General features: G+C 41.6%; 1 protein-coding gene and 1 long non-coding RNA gene across 4 annotated transcripts in view; one reads left to right on the forward strand and one right to left on the reverse strand.

Annotated features, from left to right (window-relative positions):
* UBE2F (ubiquitin conjugating enzyme E2 F (putative)) overlaps positions 1-22,783 on the forward strand; it is an 87,257-nt gene that overhangs the window by 53,231 nt on the left and 11,243 nt on the right. For 2 of the 3 annotated variants that reach the window (XM_033010770.2, XM_033010768.2), the window contains 2 exons: positions 1,993-2,055; positions 2,558-2,626. In XM_033010770.2, the coding sequence (XP_032866661.1) occupies positions 1,993-2,055; positions 2,558-2,611 (117 nt within the window). In that variant the 3' untranslated portion in view covers positions 2,612-2,626. Of the gene's footprint in view, positions 1-1,992; positions 2,056-2,557; positions 2,627-22,783 lie in introns of those variants that run through there. The other variant, XM_033010769.2, reaches the window with a different exon arrangement.
* On the reverse strand, positions 2,827-15,898 carry LOC122152449. Its single transcript, XR_006164578.1, has 3 exons — positions 15,887-15,898; positions 14,169-14,173; positions 2,827-2,860 (listed from the first exon to the last, which is right to left on the reverse strand). It is a non-coding gene; the product is annotated as an uncharacterized LOC122152449 (long non-coding RNA).

A 22,783-nucleotide genomic window follows, 5' to 3' on the forward strand; every position in this document is an offset into this window, starting at 1 on the left:
TTCTGTTTTTTTTTTTTTAATTATATTTAGGAATTAATGGCTGCTCTGCAGTCTCATTCCTGTTTTGAACACTTATATTCCTGTTCAGGGGCCTTGGTACCCACTTGCATAATTTGCATAAACCCTGACTTGTCACAGAAATTATATGATTTTGTTCAGGGATCCTATTTTCCCCCTTTTCCTTAGATTGACAGGAGCAACTTAAAAATGGAGGAGAAGGCACGAAGCTGCAAGAGACAGGCAGGATGTGACAGCTGCTTTTGCCCTAAAAGTCGAGAGAGGCTAAGTCTTCACTGCACAAAAGCTACCTTTTTTAGGGAGTTCAGGATTATGGTCCCCTTTCACAGCCATTATGGTTGGGTAGGAAGGTCAGGAGAAAGCAAAGAAAGGCACTAACGTGGCTGCCACGTTTGTCGTCAGCTCTGGAGGGAACTACCCCAGGGTGTACGGAGGAGGCTGTGAAAAGCCTTAGATGAGGAGAATCCCTGTGGGCTTTGTTAGCCCAAGCCTGTTTTCAGAGAGAGCAATTCCTTCCAGTGCTACCTGGGAGGAGGGGCTGAGCAGTGACTGCGCTCCCAGCACTATCACTGGGATCATGGTGCATTTCTAAAACCTCTAGCACAGACCAAGCCAGTGACTGGCTACAGTCTTCTAACTTTGCTGGCATCCAAAGGCTTGATTTACTTCGACAACTTCTTCGGTCAATTGATTTAGAAGATTGGAGAGCATTTGCCTTTTCAACAAAGAGTAATTGCATTTCACAGTTAGTCTCCCACTGCATGCTAAGTAACTGGAAGAAAGCGAAATCCACTGGAGGTACAAAGAAGTGCCTTCAGAAGCAGAACTGCATGTAAAAGTAATCTGTTGGACAAACAGCTGCAAAAGAGCGATGGTCACGCATCGGAGACCACGGGGATTTGTCCTGGCTGGTAAAAGCTGTGCTGCCCAGCTTGCCTTTTGGGTTTCCCTCACACCCAGCTGCTTATAAATAATTAGGCTTTGAAAAGCTGGCATTGGATTGTACTGGCCTTGCAGATTCTTTTGGGGTTTTCTTGAAGAAAATGAGTGAAAATGAGGTGGATTGGTGTCCTGGTTTGAAATGGGAAGTTTGCTGTTAGAAAATGAGTCAGAGAGTGACTGACATGAGCCTTTCACACTTGTGAAACGATGACATTTCACTGCTGTCACAGGCTAACCTTAAACTGGGGAAAGTGACCTGGGCTGCAGATGGAATAGGGGGTTTTGCGATTCAATTTTATTTTGTAATGATAATTCCTCTTTTATCAGCATCTTGCTTTCCTTTGATTTTAACCCTAGACCCTTTCTCCTTCCAAAGTTAGTATTTATTGAGATTAAACTGGCATACCTGAGATTTATTTTGGTTATTTATGCTCCCTGGCCCCACATGCCCTTAGATCCTATGGTCTTTGCACTCCCTTTCCTCTCAGCCCAGTTCCTCCCATTGCACTAAAACTTTCCTGTCTGTCAGGCTCCAGGTTATGTAGTTTCTTCACAGAGGGAATTAAATTGCTTTGCTATGGAGACGCTATTAAGGAAGCTCTTCCTGCTTTATCACCAGGCTGTTCGCAACTTGCTTTTTTTTTAAGGATTTACTTTAACCTGGAACAAAAATCAACAGGAATTGTGCATTCTGAACCTTTGAAGGTTCCCTCAAAATTTAATTTAAACCAGTTTTCAAATAAAAGTGCAACGCTGCCAGAGAGAAGTGTCACAGGGCTGGGTGTGGTGTTCCACCAGATAGGGTCAAATGTCTTGCTGTAGTTGTTCTTTAATTGACTTATGATTTGGTTTGCAGTCATCAAACTCATTTGCATCTACCTTTGTCAGAGATACCTGTCAAGATAGCGAGAAAACGAAGCTATACTTGCTGGTCTTGTTTGCTTTATTTCATTGTCTTGTTCATTAGGGCGTCGGATTCCCTGTATGATGCAGTGAGCGGGAACCCTATAATGTTCTCTGTTTCTTTTTCAGGATCTTTTGAATTTTGATGATCCTTTGAATATTGAGGCTGCAGAACATCATTTTCGTGACAAGGTGAGTCAGCGGTTTATTTAAAGCATGTTGTTCCTAAACAAATACACTTACTGTACTCTGCGATTCCCAGTCAGTCCTTTTAAAGCATTCGAGCTGGTATTTCAGGCAGCCAAGTGACTCATTGTATCAGCAACCAGTTTTCAAACAAAATGTGCTTTATCTGGGAAAGTAAACTCAACGCAGTAGCAGTATTCACCATGTGCTAGAATTGTTGACCATAATGTAGTCATATCGCCAAAACAGATGATCTTTTCCTTTGTGTTTCTGAGACTTTCCCTGAAGTTGTATATGTTCTGTGCAGCAAATGATAGTGATTTGGTTTGGTGCAGTTGTGTGAGTAGCCTTTACCTTAAAAGGCCTGCAAAAAGATCTCATAATTTTTTGTCTCTCAAAATGCAACTTCTTTCTTCACAACTCTTACATTTTGCGTGCTTTTATTGAGCCAGGAGAAATCTGGGCATGTTTGAAAGACAGGAGTGGAAACTTAATTTTCTTTTTACAGATCCTCTTTGTTCTGTGCACATTATGGACTGGGCAGAGCAAACCATGGTATTGATTAGTGGCCTGGTGAACATCTGTGAGATGTACCTCTCAACTGAGATTGAGCACAGAGGTAGACAAAGTACTAATTTCTTCATGGTATAGATCTCTGAAGTTCTGTCACATTATATAGATGAAGTTGTGTTACGTTATATAGATGCATAGCTCAAACATACAAAAATTGCGTGTGGCATGTTCAGGATCTCTTGTTTTAATTAAACTCTTCTGTGCTGGGTTGGCCCTGGCTGGAGGCCAGGTGCCCACCCTCTCCTCAGCTGGACAGGGGAGGGAAAATATAATGGAAGGTATGTGGGTTGAGATAAAGACAGGGAGATCACTCAGCATTTACCATCATGAGCAAAACATACTTGACTTGGGGGAAAAAAAAAATAATTTATTACCAATAAAATCAGAGTAGGATAATGAGGAATAAGACCAAATCATAAAAACACCTCCCCACCCACCCACCCCTCCCTTCTTCGCAGGCTTAATTTTACTCCCAGTTTCTCTCCCTCCTCCCTGTCAGTGGTGCAATGGGATGGGGAATGGGGGTTGCTGTCAGTCCATCACCCATTGCCTCTGCTGCTGCTTCCTCCTCGGGGGGGGGGGGGGGGGGGGGGGGCTTTTCACACTCTTCCCCTGCTCCGGTGTGGGCTCTCTCTCACAGGAGACAGTCCTCCACAAACTTCTCCAATGTGAGTCTTTCCCATGGGCTGCAGCTCTTCATGAACTGCTCCAGCGTGGGTCCCTCCCACAGGGTGCATCCTTCAGGAACAGACTGCTCCCGAGTGGATCCCCCACGGGGTCACAAGTCCTGCCAGCAAACCTGCTCCTGCGTGGGCTCCTCTCGCCATGGGGCCACAGGTCCTGCCAGGAGTCTGCTCAGGTGTGGGCTTCCCACTGGGTCAAAGCCTCCTCTGGGCATCCACCCGCTCTGGTGTGGGGTCCTCCCCGGGCTGCAGGTGGGCATCTTCTCCACCGTTAACCTCCACGGGTTGCAGGTGGACAGCCTGCCTCATCGTGGCCTTCACCATGGACCACAAGGGAACCTCTGCTCTTCCTCCCCCTCCTTCACTGACCTTGGTGGCTGCAGAGTTGTTTCTCTCTCATTCTCACTTCTGTCTTCTGCTGCAGGTTTTTTTTCCCCTTCTTTAAATACATTATCTCAGAGGTGTTCCCACCGTCGCTGACTAGCTTGGCCTTGGAGCTGGCCGGCATTGGCTGTGTCGGATATGGGGGAAGCTTCTGGCAGCTTCTCACAGAAGCCACCCGAGTAGCCCCCCCCGCTACCAAAATCTTGGCACGCCAATCAAATACATCTTCTGATACTTTTGTTGAAGTTAACCTGAAAGATTGAAGAAAGTTTCCAGGTTGATTTGAAGAGTTCATTGAAAATGCAGTCAGGCAGTGCGCCTAATTTATCTCATTTTTTCAAGAGGAAACATTAGGATTGCGAATTCATCTTTCTAGCTGTTTTCTTGTTTAATGAGATCTTGTAGCTATTCTGGTATTTGCCAGTGTTTGCAGGGCTGGGACAAGACTGTAAGCCTAAGGTGAGAAATTTAGTAGACACGTACTCTGGAAGAGGGTTTTTTCTAATGGTTTGGTTATATCATTTTGACAAACAGTGCCAGGAAGACTTCCCAGTCATAAAACACTGAAAGTAGTTACAGAGGGGATACAGCCTGAGAAACAAAACCAGTGTAGTGAAGGTAGCAGGCTGAAACATTTTCTTTGTTTGCATTGTTAGACTGAATTATTCTGTAATATCTTGCCAGGCAAGTTTGTAGCTCTTTAGGAATAGTGAGGCTACACACCATTGTGAGTGTTGAATTTGGCACCTGATTTCTTCTGACTGCCAGAGGGAAAGTGGTTTGTCTGTGGTGTCTGAGTAGGTCTTTGTAGAGTTGCTCCCATAGTACTAGGACAGTCTTGTGTTGGATGTGCTGAGGCCGCGATAGGCGGCGAGCCTTACCACTGCTTGGCGTAAATTGTTAGACCTCAGAGCAGCCAGGCAGTAGTGTCCTCTTCCCAAAGAGTGATGAAATGCTAAGTAGTCATTATCTCTCAACCTCATCCAGAAATTGGAAATCTTGGGAATCTGCAGAAAGGAAGAATGTTACCCAATTTTAAAACGGAGAGGTGAGTGCTCAAAGTATGCACTGCTACACTAATAGCATGGAAGTTGGGGGTTTGTTGTTGGTGTTGTTTTGTTTTGTTTTTTTTTTTTAAATAACAGCAGTGAAAGAAGTGAAAGGGAAAATGAGTATGTTTTTTGACAGTGTTCTAAATTAAAAATATTTTTGGAATCAACATTTTTTATTTAGTAAACTCTAGTCTCCTCAGATATCTGTAAAATTCATATTCTGCTATGTTAACTTTTTTTTGGAGCTTATCTGATTTTAGTTTGGGTATTTAATTGATAGTGACAGCACCAGGTAGTGCTGGATTTTCCACAGTATGTCTTACAGCAACATCAAGACAAAATGATGGCTATGTCGAGAGAATAAATTATGCGAGGGAGAGAAATGGCTGCTTTTACAATTAGCCTCAAAGGATGCAACTGCAGTGTTAGTTTTTCTGTCTCTCAGGCACGTAGCATATAAGCCCTTTGTTGTGAAGTCAAACTACTGTGCTCCTGTCCTGTCTCTTAAGAAAATACTTGCAGTGCCCAATATGATTAGTATGGGAATGCTAATGAATTTTCCCTGAGACATTTTTATCTGTGTAATACAATTATACAAATAGTGTATATGCAATATATATGCCTGCATGAACAATCTACAAACAGATGTGCAAATATATCTATATACAAATAGTTTTGTATGCAAACATCTGCATCTAGCAGATAATATAAGAGGATGCCTTTGGTTATTTGACAGTGTGGGAGTATGTGGCTTGTAACAGCCAAAACAAATGTACTTCTAGCTGTCTTCTGTGGCTCCCCTGGAGGAGATGACTCAGTGTTTCACTGATGTCATTTCAGATTTGAAATCCTGGGATCCCTTTGCTGACATTCCAGGCTAAGTGTGGCTGCCTGAGAGGTTAACAGCTAATCTGGAGCCTGCCTCTGGTTATTGAAAATACAAGACTAGAGTTTGTTCAGTTCTGCAGGCTGGTATTAAGTCATCAAAAAAAGGACTGCCGCCTTGCAGATTCTGGAAGAAATCACATCATAGATACCAAATCCTTATTATTGATTCTTGGAAAACAGTTGTGCTGTGAATGTTTGTGTTACAGATCAGGCTAAAAGGGACCGTTTTGATCTCTTCCTGCAAAAGGGACCTCTTCATTTTTGCATTAAATCTATGGCTTATACCTGAGCACCTGGTTGTAGCTCTTTGGAAAGCAGTCTTGTTCTGAGATGTGAGAATGATACAAAATTCAGAGCTAAGTTGTTCAATTAATTGCTTTTAAAAACTGTGTCTTATCTGAGATCTGAGTTAGTGCAGCTTCAGCTTCCAGCCCTGGGGGGCCTCCTTTAGCTAGAGGAAGGAGATGTCAGTTACTGAACTTCTTCGAGCATCCTTCAGCCAGTGATCATCAAGTCACTTTTACATGAATTATGTTTTAAAGTACACGTGATTGTTTATGCAGTTTTGGTAATTCTGCAGTTCTTCCCCACATACTTTGCAAGATGTCAGTAACTTTTGGAAGGTTACACATCAAATTTGGATGTTGATGATTGGCCACTTTCACAAATGCTAGACAAAGATTATCTCAATATTCAGCCTTGCTAGCCCTCTACTTACGTATGCAGAAAGTATCATCAGCTACAGAAGTGATCTAGAGATCTGTCTAGTAATTGGTTGTTTTCATCACAAGACCTTTCCAGGGACAGAGGATGGTGTCTGCCACTGTGTGTGACTTTTAATTAATTTTGCAGAGATAGGACCCCTGCATTTGTTTGCATTAAATTTTACTGTTCAAGTGATTTCCTGGTCATTATGGTCAATTTTGTAAGGCTTCAGTTTTGCCACTCTTGAGTTTTTCTTATGATTGTCATTAAATGATGCTGGGTGCTCCAAAGCTTAGTTACCCCCATGGTAATCTTTTTGCATATATGCAGTGAGATGTCTCCCCTTTCAGCTTATGAGCTCAATCTCCTGTTCTTGTCACGCACCTCCAAGAAGGCTCTGTCCTCTCAGTAACCTCCTTGTCAGTACGGGGGGCTGCTTTTAGGTCCCCCTCAAAAGCCTTCTCTTCTCCACCCACAAGCCCTGTTCCCTCAGCCTCTCCTCGCCCTAAGGCCTTCCCAGCAGGGCTGTCCCCAGCCCAGCATGAGGGACTGAACGTGTCCCAGCACCGGGGCTTTGCATTTGGCCGTGCTGGGCCTCCTGGGGTTGCTGTTGACCTTCCCTCCAGCCCACCCAGGTCCCTCTGGAGGGTGAACTCGCCCTCCGGCATGTTGACTGCATCCTCTTTAGTGACTGTTTCCGTAGATCTGGTGCCAGTTTCCACACTCAGCCAGTTTTTAAACGGAAACCTTATTGCAAGCTTATTGACTGTGGCCTTCTGCATTTAATAAAGCATTCAGATAAAATTGTAGTTTCCCTTCACTCCTTCCTTCCCCCCCCCCCCCCCCATCTTTGTTTAACTCATAATTATTTCCAGCTTAGGGAAAGTTTGTATTGTTCATTTTTGTAGTGTTACTTTTTGGAACTTTCCTGGTGCCCACCTTGCACTGCAGTTAGATCACAGTTACTGGAAGATAGACAACCATCCTCTCTTGGTTTAGAGCTCAGTAAATCGGAATAAAAAGATGATTGATGTCTCTAAGCAAGGTGTTTCCCAACATTCAGTCTTCTCACATTGATACAAGTTTGGTAGTATGTTTTCTTGTTGAATTTGAAGAACTGCTTACTAGTTAATTAGTTGGGACCCCTTTGGGTTTAGTGGAGAAGTCAGCCTGCCAGTAATTATGTGGGTGACCACAGCTGTTAATTGTCAATTGAATTGATTTCATGGATTCCTAAGCAATGAGCAAGTGATTAAGCTTAAATGAGTACTCAGTTAAAAATGATGTGCTAAGAATTGTAGGATTTGCTGTTTTGTACAGTGAACAGAGCTCTGTTGATTGCTTTCTGTGGCACTCATGTAGGCTGAATACTGAAAGAATAGGGATGTAACTTGGTAATACAAAACCAGATCAGCTTAGTAGTTTGGGACTTGTGTATTCCTTAGTCAGAGGTGCTATGGGTGCTGTGTCTGCTGTTTGTTAGTTGAAATCCAGAAAATGTTTTCCATACATACCTCTGTCATGGCTGTTTTGAGATACTACCTCAGGACATTGCAATTCACTGTGTTCCTTAAAAGCCCTTATATTTCCTAGTAGTGTTTGCCTTTGCCAAAAACCATTTCAAAGCCATATGTGCAGTATACAACAGGAAAATTCATTGCACTGTTCGTGTGGCTTAAAGTAGAAACGTTTTTCCAAATATTCCTCAGCTTTCTTCCTCACCTAGGCCTGCCATACTGAGAATGCTAATGCTTTGTCCTGTTTTAATTGTGTTAGCGTGTTGCATTTGGTGCAGTTTTTGTCATCGTGCAGATTAGTTAACACACGTTTACTTGTTCATCCATGCGGTCTTGAGTTGTTTTAATAGGAGAAGCTGAGTAATGTCACCCTGTGTTATTTTCCTGCATGATCTTTCCATCTTCTCAATGAAACTCATCTGTCAGTATTCAGTGCATGAAAATGCTTCCTGCTTTGTCAGTGTGAAAGGGTAAGATAGATAGCACTCTGGGAGGGATTTTTTTCTCCCATGTGAAAAGAAGACATCTAGCATGGCTTCTTTTCATGGGACTTTTACCAGTAACAAAGGTGAGAAATCTAGTTGGAGTAAGTGTGTGCTTGCCAAGAATCCATCTTAAACACATCTTTCCTTACTTCAGTGAGCCCTGATTGTATTTGCATCTTCCTTGGAAAGCAGTGACCTGTATTTCCAATTATAGAGTGCAAGAATACAATGAACAGTAGGAGTGTCACCTCACTTCACTGCCTCCAGGTAACTGGCAATCACATCAAAAGAAGATCATTAATGTCATGTGTTTGTGGCCTTCCCTTTGCTTGCCCCAGCCAGAGGAATGAGGGCTGTTGTCAGGCTCAGTGTGATTATTTCTGGAATCACCCAGTTGCTCCTGGATGCGGAAGGGTCAGCATGCTGCTTCCAGCGGGCAGTCCAGGTGCTGACTGTCCCAATCAGTACCTGCGTCGTTGAACTTCCCTGTTGTCTGCCTGCTTTTAAAGAACAGGCAGTACAACAACCATATGTAAAAGGGCTCTTGGTGTTGCCTTTTTTCCCCTAGCTATCTTCTGCTGCTGTCAGCAAAGGGAGTTTTAATTGTGTCCCTGCCTTTTCCACGGATAGATCTGTAGCAAGCTTATAGCTGGTGTTTTGATACTTTAATGATGAATTATTTTGCATAGTTTTGTGTGTGGGAGTTTGGTTCTGGCCCAGGTTTTAGAAAGCATGGATTTTAACTATATCTGACAAATTTTAGCAGCTCTGGTTGTCACTGACTTTATATCTAGTCCATCTGTCTTCAGGTAGCTTTATACACTGTTATGATGTTGTTTGTAGACATTATGGTTTTATTCTGAGGGAGGGGAGTTATACATTTGCAAGAATATTAAGGGGAAAATCCAGGAGAGTTGGAATTTGTATATAACATACTGCAGATAAACATGACTGGACAATTTGTGATGTGGTTATGGCTGTAGTCTTTGTAGTTTGTAGTTCTATTAAAAACTAAAGACCATAAAGAACATCTTTACAGTTGCTGTTTCTAGTCCTGCTCAAATGATGGCATTCTGATTCCTCACCAGAGTAATACTAACACACCAGTGAAATTCCTCCAGAAGACACCAAGGACAGTACTGCAGCCTCATTTCACCTGAGATAATGCTATATTTTCATGAACTGCACCCTCAGATAAATCACACAGTGCTGGCACCAGTGATATGTGAAATCAGAAGCTATTGAGGAAGAGCAGTGTTGGGACAGACTTTTCCTTGTGTCACTTAAATGTTGCTGTGACAGCTATTGAATCTTTTTTTTCACACAAGAAAATACATTACTGCTTGGCTTTTTTTTTTTTTTTTTTTTTTTAATTATTAAAGGCTTCTCTTGGTAATAAAGTATGTTTTTATTTCAGGATTGTTTCTGTGGAGATGGATATATAATATTCATGAATTTATGGGGTCTGAAGCTGTCTCTTAAGGTTCCTTCTTAGGACTTTAATTGCCCTACATAGCCTCAGTTCCATAGGAAACTAGTCTTTAAAAAAAAGTCTCTCTTCTCAATTGCTTGCAGTCTTTGGAGGTTGTTCTAATGAGTCTTCTGGGATGAACATTTTCCTTGAATTACTTGAGGACTGTCTTCTTGTCTTTACAAGTGAGAGCACTAATCTAATTCCATTAGAAATCCCATTGATAATTAGGAACAGTTGCCAACTACATATTTCATTGAAGAGCTTTTCTAACTTTTCCTACTTGTATGCAGGTTTTTTGAGTCCTTAAATAGCAAACAGTTTAGGATTTTTATAGAATAATCTTAATTTCTCAAACCCTTCCTTGGGCAACTGGGCAAGAACCAGCAGCACCTGACAAAATACCAGAAGCTACTAAGTCTGGCTTGTCAAGCACGTTGTCAAAGTGGAAGGGGGTTGCTGTTCTTCTGTCCCACCTCAGGTTTTATCAAACACTATAAACCAATCTGTCACACTGACCGGGAGCCCTGTGCTTTCCTTTCCGAGCTACCCTGCGGGGTGCTAAATATAGAAGCTAGCAGATTTGGGATCTTTCATCTCTGATGAAGTTTAGAGTAATTTTGTCTTCAGACTGATAATGCCTTCAGACAGTTAAAAAGTCCCAGCGCTTGCTGACTGTATATCATTTCTGATTTGATCCTTCTAAAGACTCTTCCAAAATAATGTCATGGCCAGCTGTACTTTTATCCTCCTGTCTTTTTATTTCTGTCCTTATACATAATAAGGGTGTAATTACATTTAGATTTAAGTCTACCTTGAAAATCCATTTATCTGAGTAGCTGAAGTGTATTTGAAACTAAATAGTGTCGTCAGATTTGTATTCTTCTTGATCTTTTGTCATTGATCACTTTGAAGTTAGTTTTCTTCTATTAATGTAATTTCATATATCAGAAGATGAGTCTGTTTGAAATGTTATTTGATGAATTCGATGAAAAGCACAATATAAATGCTAGCATGTCTCAGGAGTGTTGGATCCTCTAAGCAGACAAACAGTAACACAAAATAAAATTAAAACTTGAAAGTCTGGAAAAAAATTTCATTATCTGTATTTCTTCCTCAGGTCTTCTGGTTTAAAGTAATTAATCTAACTGATGTTACAGTAACTTCTCTGCTTCTGTCATACCTGTTCTTTTTTTTTTTATCATTTTAATATTATAGGCATTGAGTATACATTTCAGTACTTAGCTCACTTAGCCCCTGCAGTGATTATTCCTGTTCAGAAGAGACCAGATCTTTTCCCCTGCCATTTCTCCAGACCCATCCCAAACAAGAAGAGCTGGCAGTGCCTGCCAGCCAGCGCAGGCTCCTTTACAGATCGGCATCTTCAGTGCAGATCAACACCTTTACTTATCGAAACAACTGAGTAATGTGAACTGTTGCCCTTCAGTTGAGACACTAGCTAACGTCTGGGTTGGAAATGAATGAAGCATCTGCAAGAGGATTCTAATAAATAACTTTCTTATTTTTTTTTTCTTACCTCCAAAGTGCTTAGACTCTGCTTTTTTGGTTTTTATCTTTGGCTTTATGAGAAACTCAAGGACAGAGCGGCTTAGTTCTTTGAGACTCAGGCTGCAGGGCCCAAGAGCGGAGGTATTGTAGCTGTTGTAGGGAATACATCATTTAGTGCATTAACTTCTCTCACCTGAAGCATTTGGGTTGGTCCACCTCTTTGTAAATGGAGACTGACTGACCTGCAAGCACATTTCTTCCAGCTTTGAGTTAATTGGGTTTGTGAGACTGGAAGCAAAAGTGTTCCTGTGGATGTTCTTCACTGGGTTTTCTACTTGCTAGATTTAATTGTTAGCAGTTAAATATCTTGAAGTAAATCTGTCTGAGAATTAGACATATTATCTGCTGGTATGTAGTGACTGTTGGTGAATTTGGGTGCAGAACAGTTTGCTTGGCTAATACTCACCAAAATTATCCAAGATTCTGTAAAAGACATTTAAATATAAAACACTTATAGTATACAAAATATAATAAATAAAATGTCATGGTCCATGGATGCTGCATCTTTTCACTGTACATTTCAGAGGAGACATTTTCTAGTGTTTTTTACCACAAATACAGCTCTAAACAAGCATTTTTTTTTCCAGATAATTATGAGTTATGTGAAATAGCTGTGTTCCTTTGATTGGTAATGTTCCTTGAAGAAACTGAAAACAGTTGAAATGGTTGTATTTTGCAAAGTAGTTACATATGAGTAGGTCAAAAGTCAAACACCAGCTCTATTACCCAAGTTTATGTCCTGTTTCTATCTGAATGCTTGTTTCTTTATTGGATTGGGTCCAGGCAATGCACTCCAAAGGTTTTTAATGGCAAACTGTTTTTTCCAATGCCTTCCCCAAGGAATTTCTAAAAAACAACGCTCATTTAATTCATTAATGCGTTATTTTTAGCCCAATTCTCTTTGTCAAAGTTGTCCCTCTTGCCAGCAGTTTCCCATCACAGCCGTACACTTTGATAAAATTTTCCAGTATCCCAAAAGTATGCCCATGAAATTTTGTATGCAAACAGTGCTAATGATACTTGAAGAATCATTACTATTACTATTTCCATTACTACTTTCATTTTTTAAGCTCAGATGCCTGAAGATTAGCCATAGCTCAAGACAGCTGGAAAATTAGCCTTAGAACAGAGAAATGATTTTGCAAACATTTACTTGAAGTTCATTTCAGGTGGTCTTTAAAAAAATGTATTTTATTGTTACCAATGTGTTTGAGGTGGTGCTAGGAGCATATCCATGCCTGGGGGCAGTTGTGCTAGATGCTGGCGGGTGATGAGGAGTAGTTTCTCAGCTGCACCCTGCCTGTTTCACTGCAGGGGGACATAGAGGGGAGAAGTGATGGAGCAGGCAAGAATGACTTGTGTCATCACCTGAGACAGTATAGAGGGAAAATCTCGGCTTTGCCTGTTTCTGAAGGGAGCGTACTGAAGTCTGGCTGTTTTTTCTTTGCACCGCTTCCCTGAGGCTTCAAGTCACAGGGAGGAGAAGAGATGTTCCTCTCAATCGATGCTTCCCCGGAGCTGGCAGTACTCTTCCCCACCACAGCAGCTGGAAGAGTTGCCACAGGGAAGCCGTAGGTCTACCTGGACATCACGACTCTTTGTTTGATATGAAAGGCTCTTCAGTCCCTTGTACCAGATTTTACTGAAGAGCCTTCTGACTAAATTGTCCTTTACATTTCATTGTAATAACCTTGAGAGTTCTGTTGGGTGGAAAAGCTTTTGATTAAAGTGGAGATTTTTGAGTTTGCAGCTTCCCAAAAGAGGCAGTCACGTTCCTTGGTAGCTCTTCTATTCTGTGTTCTGCTCGCTGCTTTTTCACTAGGTAGCGTTCCCTGCATACGTGGTCCAGGTGAAGCCTGCTAGGTGTTGTGGAAACATCTGGCTAGGCACTCAGGTTTAGAAGAGAGCATTTACAGTGACTCTGTGTCCAGTCTTGAAATCATCATTACAGCATGTATGTTTGCAAGCAGAGGGCTCTGTGAGTTCAGAGTCCACAACTGTTGCCTCTTTTAGTACTGCACAGGCTTATTCCTACCTGTTGGGTTTTAAAAGGTCTGTACGGTTTTGTGATCCTCCCTCCTTCCAGCTTTACAAGCTTACCTATGCAGGTCAGAACATGTTAGAGTCCCTCTTCCAAAATGTCTTGCCTTTCTCTTAGTTGAATGTCAGGCTCTGTCCTGTAGTTCCTCACTGAAAACATCCAACTGTTAGATGAAGTTTTACTGAATTATTTTTAAGGGGTTAAAAAATGGGCACATTCCTGTACCATTTTCAAAGTTTGTTCCCTAAATCCTGGCCAATAACATGATGGTATGTCAAACTGAAAGCTGAAAATGTTTTAATAATAATCTGCTGCTTTCATCTGTCAAGCCAACCGAATGGAGAATGTAGACGATCAAAGCATTATTTGATATCCTCCTCAGAATAGTGGGAAAGCATCTTTATCAATTGTTGGCAGGGAAGAAGGATCAGATTGGAGTTTGACACTTGGTAGTAGCTTGGAAAACACAAATCAGTCATCCCGTGCCTCTACATGTGCAAAGTGCTGAGTGCCCTCAGTTTTTCCTTCAATTAAAAAAGAATTGAGACCATTCAGAGTTTTTCAGCATGGGTCTTTAGTTTTGCATTGATCTTGTAGCAGTTGTTTCACAGAACAGCATTAGCTAACTGTCCTTAATCTGTTTCAGCATGGCACGTGAAAATGTATTAACTATCCCTGCAAGACCCAGGGGAGTAATGAAGTGCGAATACAGATTATCTGCCGTTCATTCCCATCTCCTCTGTGCAAGAACAAAGGCTGATGGCAGGCTGTTAGTGACATGCTGGGTTAACATACCCTAATGTAATCTTGCATAAATGAATGGAGATAAAAACGAAATGTAACTATGCTGTTACTGGAAGGATGTAATATAACATCCAGCTCCAACGTGATGTAGGTAGCCTGGTATTTTGCTAATTGTGCAGACAGTTAGGAGTTCTGGCACGTCACATTACTGGCTTGTTTTCTGCTGCGTGCTTCTCAGTAGCCTTAAATTCATGACTGACAGCTCTGCGCTGCTTGCTTTAATTTCTGCTTTCATCTGATTTATTTTGTAATTTATTGAGGCAGAGTAGCTTCCTGCTCTAAAATGACTTGAGGAGAGACAGATGCAGGCACACCTGTCACGCAGAAGCAGCACAGGAGAATTTTGGTATGAACACATCGAAAACTGGAGTCAAGAAACATCTTCCACCGTGAGTACAGTACCTGCTGCTGCTGGCTTTTTCTTGATTCAAGGCAGCAATTCCTTAGTCAACACTCTTCTGCATCCAGAGCATGAGCCTCTGCCAGTGCTTCTGGGTATGGTGGCTGATGGCTCACTTGACACAGCACGAAGGGATAACATCTGACAGCATCTTGCTTGTTTGTGTTCTTAGCTACAAAATCAAGTTTGCATACACGTCAGTCAGGGGAGGGTAGCACACTGAATATTTGTCAAAATAGTCTGAAATTTCATTTGATGACCTGGCATAAGGCATAAGAAAGTGGTAGATCAGCAATAAACACATTTTTCTGGAATCTCTTTTCAGCACCATGCTAGTGCTGACTTCAAATATTACCTTGTTTAGCCTTGCGTTCATTTTGGCAAAGTAAATGGAGAGAAGTGGGTTGGTTACAGCTGCCAAATGAAGTGTTGTCAGGAAGTGTGTCTTTTCTATGGATTCCAGCCCTATGTTGGCAGACTTAGGAGGAAACTATCTGAAAATTTCAGCTTGTCATCGTGTACTGACTACCTTGTCACTAGTGTGAATATTCAGTAACAAAATCTATAAAGCCAGAATATTTTTTTTTCTGGTGTCTTGAAAGAGCTTTATTTCAATAGTAAAACATTTACCATGTAACCTGCAAATTACTTCCCATGTAATATATTTTATTACTCAGCAGAAGCTACAAATAAGTTCCTACTTTTGAGCCCATAGCCTTCTGTTGAGTGTATGGGTTGAACCTAGCTGCCAGTCTTATACATATGCGGTCGTGTGGCCATCCCATTTTGTTGGAGTCAGCAGTTGTTAATGTTGACATTAATTTTAGCAGATTTTGTACAGATTTTTAGCACTGGAAAAAAAAAAAAATCAGGCTTTCTATGAGTTTCATATGAACAACTTACTAGCCATGTCTATCCAGAGCCCTTTAGTCAAGCATCCCACTGGATTGTCTTGTCCGAGGATATTGTAAGGATGCTGGTTATTGCACAACTTCTCTGATTACATAGTACTCTCCACTATGTCAGCTTATGGTCAGGCACTCTAATTTTGTGCCTAGATTACAGATACTTATCCTGGAGGACTGGGCAGTTGCTTTCACTGTTATATTTGGCTGGGACAACAGAAGCAACTTTTAATGATGCTGCTGACCAGAAGAACCCGATGGGATGCATACTCACCAGCAGTGGGATCTGTAGGGACAAGATACCTAACAATTGCTGTAGCTGCAGGTAGTGGAGTTTCCTGCAGTGCTGCAGTGAAGCACTGCTCTAACACTGCTGGGGTATTAGCATATCACTCCACTAAAATTAAGTCCTTTTTAACTTCCGAAGTACTTACAGTGCTTGTTGTAGAAAACAACAGCTGCTTTTGATTCTTTAGTGTCATTGAGCCTATGAACCCATGAGCTGAAATCCCTCTTGAAAAATAAATAGGAATTACATTTAATAGGAGGAGGAGGAGGCAGTAAACCAGGCTTGGACATATTTTGAATATTCTGTTTATTTCATATTGTCTGAAAATTCACAGATGTCCATCTGCAAAGCTTAAATAGGTAGAAAACCCTGAAAGGTTTAACAGACAACAGCAAAGATGGTCCTTTGATTTAAGACTCTAACTTGCTTCTTCATGAATGAAGATTAATACTTCACCACTGCAAATTTGTTTGTTTGTTTGTTTGTTTTTTTTTCTCCATTGGCTGCAGTCAAGCCAAGCTTTTCACCTTGTCTTGATTTTTCTAATAATGATTAGTAGTAGTTGTAAGTGATTTCATTTTGATATCTTTAATAATAAGCTGAAGAAATGGATTTAAAGAAAAATAGGGTGTTCTTTTACTTTCAGTATCATGAAGCTGGTTAATGTTGGTTTACAGTAGAATCTGTAGATACATTTGACAATTTTGTGTGAATAGAATAGGATCTGATATCTACAAATTTAGTTTCATCATCCACCATTTTAATTGTGATCACAGTTTCTTGTAGATGGGACTTAGTTATACAAATTGCCAGAGCCCTGAAGCAGATAAGGACATGTTATCATGGTAAGAGGATGCAGTTTCCTCCTCTCACTGATGAGGTAGCAAAGGTCATAGATTCTCAGTTCACTCTAAGTCAATTTGAGTCAATTAACTATAAGTTAAATTTGAGATCTAATGCCTAGCTCTTATTTAGGGCATTTCATCTGTGGGAACAAAGCACACCATTGGAGAGCTCATGATTTTTTGCTACTTTGCTGGTGGGAATGTAGTAATGTAGAGAGGGAAATGATTCACCCTGGGTAGGACAATAAAGCAGTGGGGGTCTGGGCGTTCATTTGAATCCTCTTAGTCCTGGATTAATATCCTGGCATTTAAATTGCATTCTGTTTCTTACCCCTTCCTTAATTTTGACTTGAATGTGTCTCAGTCTTGCTGTAATGTTCCTGCACGGACAGTCTTTCTCACCTATTTTATCTCTGCTCTGACAAGTACAGTTTTGAAGGAGTAAAGCCAGACCGCTTTGCTGTTCTGTCCTTCTTACTTGTCGGTGCCAAAGGTTCCCGTTATATAGAAAAGCTAAGATGCATAAAGAAAGAAGCAGTGAATTTTATAATCTAAGCTTGACCTTCTACTTTTTTTTTATCTGCCTGCGAAAGAAAACATTTTTCTGGTTTTCAGAACTGAGATTGGACTGTGGTTTAAATCAACACTGCACTGACTGCAATCACAGCTGAGACTCTTGTCCTAGGGGTTTTCTTTCCTACATCTTAGAAACTTAAACCCTACAATCAGCCTGTGTTTGTGATAAACAGAGTAGAGAATGTTTGGCAAGGAAATCATTGCAAATCTTAAGATTGAGTCCCTAACAGTAAGTAACTCTCGTGTCTGAATTCAGATAACCATCCTCCATTGAGGAGCCTCTTTGGCACTGTATAACACTGACAAAAAGAGGCTTCACCTGGGTTTTTGAAACTGTTCTCCTTGTGCTGCTGAAAGGAGAGTTGCTCTTAATGGCTTGGCAGTGGCTCCACACCATTCACTCATCCTTATGACTAGTGGTTACTCATCCATGATATAATTACTATATTCTACAGGCAGTCCCAGCTATAATTACTTGGCTGAAAGAAAATTCTGTCTTGTGTGTGATTAAAGTCTGTGGCCATCTTTTTAAAAATAAAAATAAAGGCTGCCATCAAGAGGATAATTTCCCGAACAAGGCAATGCAGTACAGGTAGCTACTAAAATAGGTGAAGAGGAAAAGAAAGTTTTTACCTTGATCATTAGAAGCAATCAGTTTAATGTGATTAATGTAAATTATTGTAAGTGGAGAGAGATACAGAACTGCAGGGCACTTCAGGTTTAAAGTAATTTTTTGATTAAAGTTTCCTAGACTGTGGAACTGTAATTGGGTAGGGAAAGGAGGGGAATCCATCCATATATTATAAGCTAAACAATCTGGTCTTGAACATACTGGAATATGAGATAATAATAATTAGGTATAGAACAAAAGAGTTTCTGTGGAGCTGAGAGTAAAGGAATTACCAAGTTGACAAGCCTGACACTTTCCTCCTTCGTTCCTCAAGACTAAAAATTATACTTTTAACAAAACGTTCCTATGCTTGGTGCATCACTGTGGTATGGATAGATGTGTCAACCTCAGTGCCGCTGTCGTTTTTGAAGGATTTCTGTTTTCTATCCTTTTGCTTCTTTGATAAAAGTTAGATATTGTTTTGGAGTCTGTCAGTCTAATATTCTTGTAACAGCAGCAGAATAATTTGAGGAAATATAAAATGATGAATAATGATGAAATTGAGTAAGGAGACAGTGGAAAACTTTGGTAGCTGGCAAGTTACATGAAAATAAACTTGTGTTTTTAATGTAACTGGAAGTTAAAAGTCTTGATAGAAACATTATTTGTTCTTCCTTGCTTATGCCCAGTGTAACCAAGTAAAGCGATTCTGAGTCACATTAGGAGGGCTGTTTGTTCTGTAACTGGAGGTTTTCCAGCACTTCACCCTTGAGACATTTTCAGAAGGAAATGCACAGAATCACAAAGTCGCTGAGGTTGGCAGGGACCTCTGGAGCTGGTCTAGTCCTGCCCCCATGCTCATGGTAGAGTCAGCTGGAGCAGGGTGCCCAGGACCACGTACAGTTGGATTTTCAGGTTCTCCAAGGACAGAGACTCCACAGCCTCCCTGGGCAACCTGTTCCCATGTTCCACCACTCTTACAGTAAAAAAACTCCAATGTTTAAAAGAAATTGCCTGTATTTGACTTTGTTCCCATTGCCTCTGTCACTGTGCACCTCTGAGAAGAGTCTGGCTTTGTCTTCTTTGCAGCCTCCCATCAGGTATTTATACCTATTATGTTACCCCCAAACCTTTTCTTCTCCAGACTGAATGGTCCCCATCAGTCTCTCATGCTATGACAGATGCTCCAGTTTATTTATCATCTTTGTGGCCATTTGCTGGGCTCACTCCAGTTAGTCCCTGTCTCTCTGTTGTGGTTTAAACCCGGCCGGCAGCCAAACACCAGGCAGCCGCTTACTCACCCTGCCCTGCCTGGGGAATAGGGGAGGGAATTGGAGGGGCAAAGGGAGACTGATAGGTTGAGATAAAAACAGTTTAATAATTGTAATAAAATAAAACAGTAACAATAATAGAAAGTACAGTGCACAATGAGATTGCATACGACCACCTGACGGCTGGTTCCCAGCCAGTGATCCCGAAATCCCAAGATCCCACAGTCGCAATCCCGGAAGCGAGAGCGAGCCCCCTCCTTCCCAGCTGCCCTTCCTCTATATACTGAGCATGGCGTTACATGCTATGGAATATTTCAGTGTCCAATTTGGGCCTGGTGCTCTGGCCCTGCTCCCTCCCAGGTTCTTATGCACCTGCGCAGGGGCAGGACATGGGAGGTTGGAGAGTCCTTGATCTCTTAGCAACAGCTGAAAACATCAACGTGTTATCAGCATTCTTCTCATACCAAATCCCATGCTGAATCCAAAACACAACACTATTCTAGCTACTAAGAAGAAAAGTTAACTCTATCCCAGCTGAAGCCAGAACACACTGTAATCCTGAGGAGCCTGGAGCTGGGCACAGCACTCCAGATGTGTCTTCTCAGGCCTGGAGTGAAAGGGTCACCTCCCTTGACCTGCTGCCAGTGCTGCTCCTTGTACAGCCCAGGATGCTAGTGGTTGTTTTTGGTGGTTCGTGGTCAGCTTGGTGACCACCAGAATCCCAAGGTCCTTCTCTGCAAAGCTCCTTGCCAGCCCTCAGCATGCACTGGTGGGTGGCGTTATTCACAGGCAAGACTTTGCATTTCCCCTTGTTGAACTTCATGATGTTCAGCTCTGTCCCAATTTTCCAGCCTGTCCAGGTGGTTCTGAATGCCAGCACACCTATCTGGTATATCAGCCTCTCCTCCCAGTTTTATATCATCAGCAAATTCTGCCCCTTCATTCTGGTCATTAATGAGGAGGTTAAACAGTATTTTTGTGTGCTGGTCACAACCCCCTGAGCCCAGCAGTTCAGCTGGTTCAGTCCACCTCACTGTCCATTTATCTGGTCTGTACTTAAATCAGTTTGTCTTGGAGCTTCACTGAAGTGAACCTTTAGCAACTGCTTTGCTTTTTAGTCTTTTTTTTTTTTATGTGAGAGAGTAAGGCCTATGCAGTGATGCCATCCATCTGTCCCCTCATCTCTGCCTCCCCCTCTCTCCCCATAGCTTTTAAACGCACAGATCAATTTCTGCCAAATTTGACAGATCAGCGGAGTGGTTACATCCAGTTCCCATAACTGTCACAAAAACTGTCAGCAGGGAAGAGAGGACAGTCTGTGAGTGAGCCACCAGGAAAGCCTGCCGTGCGTGCTCAGCCAGGACCCACCCGGCGTGGGCTGCTCTCCGGCCTGCGCAGGCATGCACAGCTCGGAGCAGACCCTGCGCTTTGCCTTTCCCTCAGCCAGTGGTGAGGAGACCCGGGTGCAACCCAGGAGGGCTGCAGGAGGGTGGGGGGACTGCAGGAGGTGGTCAGGAGTGTAACTGAGAATCTGTATTGGGCCTGGGTGGGGAGGAGAGTAGTAATGGTAGCCTGCAAATCTGTAAGCCATCGGATTTTGCTCTTTGCATGCTGAATGTGCCTTTTAAAGTCCTTTCTTGATTGTGCTACATATTCCCTAGCTGTATGGTTAAAATGTGTGGGTTGCAAATAGACTCTTGCACACTAAGCAAGGCTTTATTCTGGTAAAGAGAACTACCCGCAAGCTATTCAAACACCACAGGGAGTTCTGCTACTTAACACGAGATCTGCATATTTTTAATTCTGTTTGTCTTTTTTTCCTCTTCCGTATTTAGCCACATTTGAAGTAATTAGTAATCAGACTGCTGTATACATTAATTTTTAGGAGATTTTTCCATAACTCATAATTTTTTTAATTTTCAGTACTGTTGGCTCTTATTCCAACAGTAGGAAGACATGCTGTTGTGATTGCTTAAGAAATAATTGTGGTCAAGGCTTTGAAGCTACTGCATCTTCATCTTGCGTTATTAATTCTCAAGGTTTACAGAAAGATTGGCATTGTAAAACCCATTGTAAAATTGTGTACCATATCATACTAGCTGCTTTTCTTGCATGCATTCTGCTATTGTTAATGTCTGAACATCTCATTGGGTAACCTCTTACCATGTTTAATTGTTTTAAGTTCACCTGTAAACTGTATTTCTTCTTCTCTGCTTTCACTCTTCCACGTGATCTCGGAATTACTCTGATGTGAAGTTTGTGATGTCTCAGTCTTGCTTGGCAGGAAATTATAGTGTAAAAGAAAGGTCCCAAGAGTTTGCTGTGGGATCCACGGCTATGGCAGAAAAGAGTTTGAGGTGGTGCAGCTATTTCTATACCCATAGAAACAGTAAGAAGATGCTGTTTTTAAAACTCATTAGTGTAAGTTTTGCCAAATGTGGCGTTGCTACAGCATTTCAGGAATTCCTTGGTCTTTGCTGGATTTCCTGATGCTTCATCTTTAGTTGAGGTGTGTCAGGAGATTTCAAGACAGCTCTCCAGATGGTTCTTTCTATGAGATGATCAAATTAATCTTTGCAAAAGAAATGCATAAAGACAGAGGTAAGCTATAACTTGACCTCTTTACTACCTTTCTCTCTTGACTATTTTGTCTGTTCTTGTTGTGTATTTTACCAAGGATCTCAGCTGGTTGTCCCAGAGCTTGTGACACTGATACATCATACTTTAAAAGTACGAGTAATTGCTTTGCGGGGTCATCATTACAAATGGTCTCTCCAAGACTTGCAGCGTTGCAGACTGGAGTGCTGATCTCAGCTTTCTTTCCAGTGCTACCTTTTGTACTGCAAACACACAGCAGATTTCTCTACCCAGGACAGCCATCTCCATTCCTCTGACCTATTCTGTGTGTGTTTTCTCCTACTGCTCTTCCAGAGAGACTCAGAAAGAGCTACCAGGATGTATCTGGGCCTCCAGGGATTCCTCAGGCTTTTGATTTGTGATCTGGGTTCAAGAATTTAGGAAGCAAATTAGTATGTTTTCATCTTCAACTTGTTCAGGGCTGGACTTTGTCAACAACTCAGTTGATGCAGTTGACTCTTAGCTCAAGGAAGGGTAGACAACAGAAAGGCTGTTTAGTACTTGTCAAGAGAGATATTGTTAGAGCTGACAAAGGGAGGCATGCCCAGATCTTGCTCTCATTATGTTTGCTTCAAGCTGGCTTTCTCAGGCCCTCATTTTTTATGTTGTTTGCATTGTAGAATACTTGAGTCACTGTGTTGCTCAAATTAATGTAGTCTCATTCTTGCTGTGCTGTTTTATTTACTCATGTTTGAGCTTCTCTTGGACTGGGATCTGTCTTTGTCCGTTGTTTAGTATGAGGTTTTCCACTTAACCTCATTCTCTTGTTTAAATTGATAGCCCTGCATCAGCCCTTGACATCCTGAAATCTCTCTTCCTAATAGGAAGTAGCTGGTTCTGAACATTTTCAAGAACACTGCTTTTTATTTCTAACAGTACAAAACTGTGGCGTGATTAAAGTGTGAGGGTTTTTTTAACCACCTTCAAGTAAAATAAACTCGCATTTATTCCTGGATACTGAATGGAGTATCTATTTCCCGATTTCTTCTAAAAGGGGTTATGAAACACTGAAGAATTGTTCTAATTAAA

Source organism: Tyto alba, unplaced genomic scaffold (genome assembly GCF_018691265.1).
Source record: "Tyto alba isolate M040663 unplaced genomic scaffold, T.alba_DEE_v4.0 Super-Scaffold_7, whole genome shotgun sequence".
Lineage (NCBI taxonomy): Eukaryota > Metazoa > Chordata > Aves > Strigiformes > Tytonidae > Tyto > Tyto alba.